Source organism: Danio rerio, chromosome 5 (genome assembly GCF_049306965.1).
Source record: "Danio rerio strain Tuebingen ecotype United States chromosome 5, GRCz12tu, whole genome shotgun sequence".
Classification (NCBI taxonomy): Eukaryota; Metazoa; Chordata; class Actinopteri; order Cypriniformes; family Danionidae; genus Danio; species Danio rerio.
In genome coordinates this window covers 78,096,023-78,107,500 of record NC_133180.1, presented here as the reverse complement: position 1 = coordinate 78,107,500, position 11,478 = coordinate 78,096,023, and the positions used below count along the sequence as shown (strand labels likewise).

Below are 11,478 nucleotides of genomic sequence, written 5' to 3'. Positions count from 1 at the left end.
TCCATCCATCCATCCATCCATCCATCCATCAGCCTTTCCAACCATCCACCCCTTTATCCATCTAATTGTTCATCCGTCCATCTATACATCCCTCCATCTGTCTCTACATCCATCCATCTATTCATCTATCTGTCCATCTGAAATGTCCTCTGTTTATCAGTCTCTCTGTCCGTCATCATCTCTGTACATGCACATGTCCAGCAGAGTAGATGTGATCCTGTATCCACAGCACTGATTCTCCAGCACAGACTGGTGTTCAGCCTCCAGCCGCTGCTCAGTGTGAATGTGCAGATGTGTCCGTCTGCTGCGCTTTAATTCAATCTGTGCTTTAAAGTGCTGCACTAAAGGTTTCATCTTGATATTGGCGCGTCTCCGTGTTCCTCCAGTAATCAATACACACACACACACACACACACACACACACACACACACACACACACACACTGCTGTGCTCTAATGCATCTGTGTGCATGCGAGTTTCCCACAGGACAACAATATATCAAAATATGAGCTTCATTTCCTGCACTGAGTGATGCTGAAGACCCTTCTACTGCTCTGTGACTGTATTTCCCCCTCTCTCGCTACAGTAATGAAGAATATCGTGTCTATACATCACAGCAGAATGTGTCAGATGACATGTATAATTGAAGACAAAATCATTCTCCTTCTTGTTGTCAACTAAATATTTAAATATCAGTGAGGTTTAATGGAGCAGGGACATTTTTAGCATTATCTCCTGTTATATTTTTCTTTATTTATGTTAGTTTGGCTGGATTAAAAAAAAATAAGCTCAGTTTAATCAAGAATTAATTTTTTGAATGTAATTAAAGATTTGTTTTGATTGGCTACAGACTAAACCACTGTTGTCCAATGACTTTACTAATTAACCAAAATCTCAAAGTCACTCGCTGCTTTTGTAGCTTTAATGAGAAATAATTACATTTATTAATTCTTGCAGTTAATTTGTCAAATTTATTAAATTAGATTTTTTTTTTTCAGTAATTCAAGGAATATTTTTAAAAATATATATTTTACTTTATTTACGTCAGTTTTGCTGTGGTGTTGAGAATTGCAAAAAAAAAAAAAAAAAAAAAAAAAAWATATATATATATATATATATATATATATATATATATATATATATATATATATAAAATAGGTAAAGTTAATAAATAAACAAAAATAATTTTATAAATAAATGGCAACAAAAACAATAAAATTTAAAATTATAATATAATATAATATAATATAATATAATTAATATAGTATTTTCCCAGGAAGGGTATCCGATGCGTAAAACATATGCTGGATAAGTTAGCGGTTTATTCTGCTCTGGCGACCCCAGATTAATAAAGGGATTAAGCCGTAAAGATAATGAATATAATATAATATAATATATCATAATATACAGGTGACACAGTGGCTCAGTGGTTAGAACTGTTGCCTCACAGCAATAAAGTTGCTGGTTTGAGTCCCGGCTGGGTTGCGGCTGGAAGGGGATCTGCTGTGTAAAACATATGCTGGAATAGTTGGTGGTTCATTCCGCTGTCAAATATTAATGCGTATGTATACGTTTTCTTTTAATATATCTTTTAGTTTGGCTGGAAAAAAATCATTTTTTCCGTGTGTGTGTGTGTGTGTGTATGTGTATATATATATATCAGAATTATTAACCCCCTTGAATTATTCGCCCCCCTGTTTACTGTTCACCATTTTCTGTGTAACGGAGAGCAGATTTCTTCAACACATTTCTAATCATAATAGTGTTAATAACTCATCTCTAATAGCTGATGTATTTTCTCTTTGTCATGATGACAGTAAATAATATTAGACTAGATATTCTTCAAGACACTTCTATACAGCTTAAAGTGACATGTAAAGGCTTCATTAGGGTAATTACGGGTAACTAGGCAGGTTAGGGTAATTAGGCAAGTTACTGTATAACAGTGGTTTGTTCTGTAGACTATCGGAAACAAATATAGCTTAAAGGGGCTAATAATATTATCCTTAAAATGGTGTCTAAAAAATGAATAACTGCTTTTATTGTAGCCGAAATAAAAAAAATAAGACTTTCTCCTGAAGAAAAAATATTATCAGACATACTGCGAACATTTCCTGAATTGGTTCAACATCATTTGGGAAATATTTAAAAAAGGAAAAAGAAATTTAAAGGGGGGCGAATAATTCTGACTTCAACTGTGTGTGTGTGTGTGTGTATATAGTTAATATTATTAGCCCCCTTAAGAAATATTTATTTTTTGGCTACAGAACTAACCAGTGTTGTCCAGTATCTTGCCTAGTTAAACCTTTAAATGTCACTTTAAGCTGAATATAAAAAGTATAATATAAATAGTATTTATATCTGTCTATATTTACAGTAGAGCAGGGGTCATTAAACGTGTTCCTGGAGGGCCGGTGTCCTGCAGATTTGAGCTCCAACCCTAATCAAACACACCTGAACAAGCTGATCAAGCTCTTACTAGGTATGCTTGAAACACCCAGGCAGGTGTGTTGAGGCAAGTTGGAGCTGAACCCTGCAGGGCACCGGACCTCCAGGAACGAGATTGGTGACCCCTGATATAGAATATAAGAATATCTAGTCCAATATTATGTGCTGTCATCATGACAAAAAGAAAATAAATCAGCTATTAGAGACGAGTTATTAACACTATTATGATTAAAAATCAAATAATGATTATAAAGAGTCATAAATACAATATGCTGACCAAAATAATCATGATGATGTGTTTTTTTTAGATAATCGAGCAGATAATCAAACTCATTTAGCTAATTATTGGATCACTTTTGACCTGCGTGTGCAATATAAGGCCACCAGTTATTGACCTTCAGCACATGCTGGGTCACCAGTGTTTAGAGCTTATTAGCTTTGACCAAAGGCTTTAACCCCAGGTCAGGGGTTGCTATGGAAACGCTGATGATGTCATTTAGACAAAAACCTTTGATGGTCCTCTTTCTCAGTCTTTCTCCCTCTTTTCACTTAATCTCTCTGTTTTTTCTCTGTCTCTCTCTCTCCTTCTTACTCTTTTCTTCTCTTTATCTGTTTCTCCCTTTGTTCTTTCTCCCTCTTACTTAATTTTTTTTTCGGACTTTTCTCTTTCTCCCAGTCTATCTCTCTCTCACTTTCTCTTTACTGTCTCTCTCTCTTTTCTCCCTCTCTTCTTTCTCTCTCTCTTCATCTCTCGCCCTCAGTGTAACTGAATTATTGAAGTGAATGCACGAGCAGCTAAACACACACACACACACACACACACACACACAGATAGTCAGGCGGTGAAGGGAAGGTGTAGGAGACACACCGAGCAGACGCTGAACGATATCATGATGGACAGATCAACAAGCAGATGAATGTGAGACTTTACTCTGCATGACTTTCTCTATCAATCTATTATTGTGTGTGTGTGTGTGTGTGTTTTAATCTGTGTTTAATAGTTTTCAGAGTGTGTTTAAATAGTGTGTTTGCCACTCGCTGTCCATTTAATGACCCGAAATTCAACCCTCCCCTCGACCATCCCATAATCACAGGCGGATTAATGAGTTGTTTTCCCACAGTGGACACACACACACACACACACACACACACACACACACTGACGCTGTGTGATTGGAGGATGAGCCGACTGTGGATTAACGAATCGCTCTATAATAAGTATAACTCTTATTCTCGGTCACGTTCGTAGAGATCTGCTGGGTTATTCTGCATTGCTGTGTGTGTTCCAGCTGATGCTCTGGGTTGTTATTATTATGGGATGGGCTCTGCTGGCTTGATATTAAGTGCTTTGTTCCTGTTTAAGCTGATGTTCTGGTAAAGATGACGGAGATGTGTATTGAAATGCAGCACTTTAGTGTGTTTGTTTACAGTATGGCGCTCTCTGAGTTGGCTTTGCACACTTTAGGAAGCTTTCTGGAGGGTTTGTTGTGGTTTTTCTGAGCGTTATGTTGCTGGTTTCTCTGTAGTCTGACCTGCTGGGGAGAGTTTCAGTGTGTGTGTGTTTGTGTCTGACCACTGAAAGGTCATAGTGATAAACACATGCACACACACACTAGCATGGCTATCTTTATGGGGACTTCTCAAAGATGCAAGGATGTTTCTACTACCCCTAAGCCCGACTCTCACTGAAAACAGTGTATTTTAATATTATATACTTCATTCTGTCTGATTTATGAGCCATTTTCCAATAAAAAAGGTCAAAATGACTGGTATTGCTATACTTGTGGGGACATTAGGGCCTCATTATGTGATGAATACCAGCTAGACACACACACACAGACCTGCAGTGCTGTTGAGATTGTGATAAGCGCTCACATGAGTGTTCAGTAATGTCAGAGCGATTACAGCGACACATGACTCCAGCAAGCAGAGCATCATTCAGCTCCTATAATACTGCATTGTCACACATGCGGCTGGTTGAACCTCACAAAACTGTTCAATAACAGCTCGCACATGACAGTAAATAAATAAATACATTTCTATTCATGGTTACTATTGGCAGGACCATGAAGTTATTTGGACTGGTTTAGTGGGTTATGGGTTGGTTTGGATGTACTGTATATATGTTTTCTAGGCGATGTATTTATATAGATTTTAGATGCAATTGCATGCAGGTATTTTTAAATGCAGTACATACATGTACACAATAGGTAAAAAAATACAATAAGTATAAAATAACTCATTTAAATTTGATGCAGTAGTTAGAGATTCTTGATATGTAGGTCCAGTATGTGTAAAATAAATATTCTTTCCTACTGGTATTCAGTTACGTTTGTTAAGTGTGTGTGTGTGTGTGTGTGTGTTTGTGTGTGTGTGTGCATGAATGGCTATTTCATATATACATACAACAAAACGTACCATATATAACATATTATAGACTCACAAAATGGAAACAGCGCCCTCTAGTGGATTTATAATCTAAAACGTACAACAAAACATACCCTATATAACATATTATAGATTCACAAAATGAAAACAGCGCCCTCTAGTGGATTTATAATCTAAAACGTACAACAAAACATAACCTATATAACATATTATAGATTCACAAAATGGAAACAGCGCCCTCTAGTGCAGTGGTCCCCAACCTTTTTATCACCGTGGACCGGTCAACGTTTGTCAATTTTACAGAGGACCGGTGTGGGGGGGAACACAGCTGCTGCGCTCGTGCATCCAGATTAATCATGAACAACTTAGTGCGCATGCGCTAGTTGCCCTATTGCGGTCTGATTATGTTTTAATCAGGGTTTATATGCATCAATTACATAACATCTGTGCCAAACATCTCAACTGACGAACATATTAACAATAATACAACCGTATAGCTGAATTAAATGTATGCATTTGCATGTTACAGCCCTAATGAGTATGATTATGTGAAACTCCATATAGAAACATATTGCAATGATTTCGGGTACTTACTAGCGATGCACGCGCACATATATGCACAATCCTTAAATGCTCTGCTGATTTGGACTCTATAAAAGCTGTTTTATAACTTTAAACTATCAAAAACCACCAGTGAGCTATATTCTAGCGATCGTTCTTCCCGCTCCGTGGGGGATTTTGGCATAGTCCATTTCACGTGAGATGGCGGGGGTGAGTGGAGGAAACCAAGTCGCGGGGGGAATATTTTCTACAGAAATAATTTATGATTTCTTATTTGGCCCTGCTCTAGTGGATTTGTAATCTGAAACGTACACCAAAACATACCCTATATAACATATTATAGATTCACAAAATGAAAACAGCGCCCTCTAGTGGATCTGTCATCTGAAACGTACAACAAAACAAACCCAAGGCAACACATTTGACAAAAAAAGTAGGCTGAGACATGTATTTCCATTGAGCCTGGGCTGCATACTTTGTAATCTGATTGTCACAGTATAAGACAGTATAACTAATGGATGTTTTAGCATATTTAGCATGAATGATAAATAGTTTCAATAATAATGTCAGATTCACAAAAAATGTAAACAACACACTCTAGCAGATTTGTATTTTAGATTCACAAGTGTAAACAGTTGTCTACTGAAATGTACAACAAAACTTATCCTATATAACATATAATAGATTCACAAAATGGAAACAGCACCCTCTAGTGGATCTTTCATCTGAAACATACAACAAAATGTACCCGGAGCAATGCATTTTACGTTTTACAAAAAAATAAGCTGAGACATGTATTTCCAATAAGTCTTGATTGCATATTGTGTAGTCTGATTGTTGCAGTATAAAACAGTATAACTAATGAATGTTTTAACATGTTTAGCATTAATGATAACACCTTAGATAATATATTTTAGATTCACAAATATGTAAACAGCAACCTCCAGTGGTTTTGTCATCTGAAGTGTACAAAAAACAAACCCAAAATGAATGTATTTCAGATTCACAAATATAAACAACGCCCTGTAGTGGATTTATCATCTGAAACGTACAACAAAACAAACACTATATAACATATTTCAGATTCACAAATGGAAACAGCGCCCTCTAGTGGATCTTTCATCTGAAACGTACAACAAAATGTACCCAGAGCAATGCATTTTACGTTTTACAAAAAAATAGGCTGAGACATGTATTTCCAATAAGTCTTGGTTGCATATTGTGTAGTCTGATTGTTGCAGTATAAAACAGTATAACTAATGAATGTTTTAACATGTTTAGCATTGATGGAAGTACCCTAGATGACGTATTTTAGATACACAAAAATGTAAACGGCAACCTCCAGTGGTTTTGTCATCTGAAATGTACCAAAAAAATAAATGAACCCAAAACTAATGAATATCAGATTCACAAATGTAAACAGCGCCCTCTAGTGGATTTGTTATCTGAAACGTACAACATAACAAACAATATATAACATATTTCAGATTCACAAATGTAAACAGCGCCCTCTAGTGGATTTGTCTTCTGAAATGTACACCAAAACATACCCTATATAACATATAATAGATTCACAAAATGGAAACAGCGCCCTCTAGGGGATTTGTCATCTGAAACGTACAATCAAACGAACCCAAAACGAATGCATTTTAGATTCACAAATATAAACAGCGCCCTCTAGTGGATTTGTTATGTGAAACGTACAATAAAACGAACCCGGAGCAATGCTTTTTACGTTTTGCAAATAATGTAGGCTGAGACTGGATGAGCCTGGGCTGCATATTGTGCAATCTGATTGTCGCAGTATAAGTAATGAATGTTTTAGCATGTTTAGCGTTAATGATAAGCCATGTGCTGTGTGCAGAAGCTGCCTCGAGATCCGTCAGATGAGGACTGCTTCTTTGACCTGTTGAGTAAGTTTCAGAGCAGCCGTATGGATGACCAGCGCTGTCAGCTGGACGAGACGCCCGACGGAGAAGAAGCCGGAGCCGATCAGAACACACTCAATGACATGATCGGTGAGCTCTGAAACACACTGAGTCTCTCCTGCTCCTTACTCTCCTGCCCCCATACACACTGCATTACACACACCTAAGTATTTTTTTAAGCAAAGATGATGTAATAGATACATAAATACATGTAAATGTGCATACGGTTAAAAATAAATCTAAATATTAAACAACTTGTACTGATTTCAGATGCTGCTGACCAATAATTGCCTTATTACAGTCTTGTGAAAAGCATCCATTAAACACAGAGCTATATATCACCCGTCCAGATGAGCCTGCTGCTTTAAAAGCTCATTAATGACTGCCTGTGCAATACCGCTCTTTGTCATGAGCCGCAGTTTCACTATTAACTTAAAGGCGAGCTTCTTTGGAGATGATGTATAGTGGTGAATTTTACATTTAGTGGCCATTTGCGCCGGACATGCAGTGAATGCAACACATCGAGATTCAGGCCATTAATCAGCTGATCCACTCCGAGTCTTTCTGCACTCTCTCTGAAATCACTCGATCGATCTCAGTTGGCGGATCAACGTTCGCCACATGATCGCTCTCATCAGCGCCATTATTTGTAATTTTGGGTGGGTTTGCAAACCTGTGCACTTTTTCATTGTGTCTTCCTCAGACTTCAGCAGTTTGCATTTCCCGCAGTCACAAAAGCTCCGTTATCCAAAACAGGTCACGCTACAACCATTATGCAGTCGCACAAATGTTTCACAAATATATTACGAGGTCGCATAGATTACATTTCGGGCGCATATGTGACCAAAACGATCGCAATATCAAGCCCTGTATGCCGTTGTGTAAATAAGATATTACAGACAGCTATTTAGCTTTTTAAAAGTTGTGATCTAGCGCTAAATAGAAAATGAAATTAACTTTACTTCAAGGGGGGCAGGTAAAGTCGTTGGGAAGGTGGGACGCACCCCTTAATATAATGGTAGGGAATACACTGCGTAGTATCACCATTACAGAAAAATCACACTAGTTGTTTTGTTACCATAGCAACTTTAGAATCACCACAATAGATCAATTACTAAAGTTGTTGTTACCATAGCAACTGTAGAATCACCACAATAGATTAATCATTATAGTTGTTTTGTTACCATAGCAACTGTGGAATCACCACAATAGATTATTTACTAAAGTTGCTGTTACCATAGCAACTGTAGAATCACCACAATAGATTAATCATAATAGTTGTTGTGTTACCATAGCAACTGTAGAATCACCACAATAAATTGTTTACTAAGGTTGTTGTCACTATAGCAACTGTAGAATCACCACAATGGATTCTTTACTAAAGTTGTGGTTACCATAGCAACTGTAGAATCACCACAATAGATTCTTTACTAAAGTTGTGGTTACCATAGCAACTGTAGAATCACCACAATAGATTCTTTACTAAAGTTATGGTTACCATAGCAACTGTAGAATCACTGCATACGATTAAATACTGTAGTTGTTTTGTTACCATAGCAACTGTAGAATCACCACATCAGATTAAGTACTGTTGTTGGTGTGTTACCATAGTAACTGCTGAATTACCACAACAGATACATTACCATAGTTAATGTGTTACCATGGCAACTGTATAATCACCGCAACAGATCAATGACTGTAGTTCTTGTTACCATAGCAACTGTACAATCACCACAACAGATCAATTAATGTAGTTGTTTTGTTACCATAGCAACTGTAGAATTGCAACAACACATCAATTCAAGTAATTTCCTATAGTATGCTTCAAAACAGTATTTGCTCTAATTTACTGTAGTATTTTTTTTTCATGTCGGAACCCGGAGGATCGTTATCTGAGTAAATCTATGTAGTATAATAATTAAGTCCGCTGTACTTAAACATGACTTACTGTAAGTAACTTGGTTAGCTTCTCAAGCCCAGACAAGAAAGATCTGAGAAGTTTTATAAGCTCAAAACTTTAAGGTTTACCCTCTTGATATCATGTTGCTAGCGTGATTTATTATGTCGTTCTTATGTTGCTTTAGCATTTTTAAGATGTTGCTAGCATAGATTAGCACACTGCTATTACGCTAAGCTAGTGACTGATAGCCACAAGGTGATAGTTGTGTGTTGCTTTGATGCCAGTCTATTTCAACATGTCGCTATCATTTTAACACGTTTATTGCATGACCGTGTGTCTTTAGTATTTTAAACCTGTCGCTAGCATGATTTAGCACACTGCTGTTAGGTGCTAGTAACCGATAGCCACATACTGATATTTGTTTATGTGTGTGTATATTTATGTGTGTGTGCGTCAGATGCCAGTCTGCTGACGTCTCCTCAGACAGAAGAGCTGTTTGACCTGATCGCCAGCACTCAGAGCCGCCGTCTGGATGACCAGCGGGTGAACGTCAGTAATCTGCCCGGACTCAGGATTACCCACAATAACCTGGGGCACCTGTGCGGAGACGGAGACCCTCAGGAGCCCAGCGACGACTTCTTCAACATGCTCATCAAGTGCCAGGTCAGAGGAGACACACACACACACACACACACACACACACACACACACACACACACACATTAGTCCACATGGGCCTAGTGGTTAAACTGGGTATTGCAATCCAAATTCAAAACATTGGATTAACATGCATCCAGAAGGGGGTGTTGTATGTTCATTCACCTGTGTGTGTGTGTGTGTGTGTGTGTGTGTGTGTGTGTACAGTCCTCCAGGATAGATGACCAGCGCTGCTCTCCTCCAGAAGGCGGTCCCCGGGCCCCGACAGTCCCTGATGAGGATTTCTTCAGCCTCATCCAGAGAGTGCAGGCCAAGCGGATGGACGAGCAGCGCGTGCGGCTCCCGGAGGACCAGCAGGAGTCTGGGTAAACCTGCAGGAGAAACCTGTGTGTGTGTGGGGGGGGAGACGTGAAAACACAAGTGCCATCTCAGTATATACGCCTCCTGTGCTTTACAGCCAATCATCATTACACTCAATGTAGGTTTATAAAGGTTTATGAGGACCGGATGTGGAGGATCTGGGCGAATTCACTGACAGACAACTACATTCACACACACACACACACACACCTCTCACAGGAAACAATCTGCATTTTTACCTCCTCAACACACTTCATTCTGTCTGATTTATGAGCTGTTTCCCTCATGGGGACCAAAAATAATGTCCCCACAAGGTCAAAATTGACTCGTATTGCTATACTTGTGGGGACATTTGATTGCCAGATAGTGATGAATGCTAGGACTACACACATGCACATACTAACACACACTCAGTCACACTCTCTGCTGATTAACGTAATATTTTAGAGTTAACTATCCCTTTAAATGTTTATTATTAGATGTTATTATCTACAAGTGTGGTGTCAGCGTGTAGATCAGGGTTGCCAGGTGCACAGTTTTCCTGCGGATGGACTTTGTCTGCTTTTAATAATAACGCAGTTATTCTTCAGGTGAAAGGTTTGACATGTTGCATTAATTATATTTATATACTAAAATATTTTATTCCAGCAATTTGTTATTCTACCAGTGCTAAGATTTTGAAACAAGCTTTGTTTTTGCATTTGCCTGCATCCATTACATTTTTAAAGGGGTATTTCAACTATAAAGCAAAACATGTTGAAAGCCGGTAACCACTGACTTTCCTACTATGGAAGTCAATGGTGACCGGTTTCCAACATTCTTCAAACTATCTTCTTTTGTGTTCCCAAAAAAAAACATCTCATAAAAGTTGCTTAAAAGTAATTTAGCATTTATGCTTGAACTTTCTTTTATCTTTACACTTGAAACATGAGAAACAACTGTGATTATTGTTTTAATTAAAGTAAAATTACTTTATTATTCAAAGCTGAATCTTTATAAATACTAATCTACAAAGACTTTCAAGAATGAAACTGTGGATAACGCATACAGTGATGTGAAATATGAATTTTTACAAATAGGAGTGGCATATTTTGAGTTTGTTTTGAAAATCTGGCAACCCTGCAGTACAGTACAAGCCAGTCAGTGTTGCCAGGTTTGCAGTTTTCCTGCACAATTGGGCTCCATAAGAGTTGTGTGTTGCAGTTTCTGCGTGGTTTACTTACATAACATGATGC

The 11,478-nt window shown here is 37.9% G+C and overlaps 1 protein-coding gene across 1 annotated transcript in view; it reads left to right on the top strand.

Moving 5' to 3' along the window:
* Positions 1 to 10,278, top strand: part of gpsm1b (G protein signaling modulator 1b) — a gene marked incomplete at its 3' end in the record, with an annotated part of 35,679 nt that extends 25,401 nt beyond the window's left edge. Inside the window, 6 exon segments of the mRNA NM_001007778.1 lie at positions 7,263 to 7,416; positions 9,684 to 9,889; positions 10,091 to 10,140; positions 10,143 to 10,155; positions 10,157 to 10,262; positions 10,264 to 10,278. Coding sequence (NP_001007779.1) covers positions 7,263 to 7,416; positions 9,684 to 9,889; positions 10,091 to 10,140; positions 10,143 to 10,155; positions 10,157 to 10,262; positions 10,264 to 10,278 — 544 coding nt within the window.
* Positions 10,279 to 11,478: the final 1,200 nt, after the last annotated feature.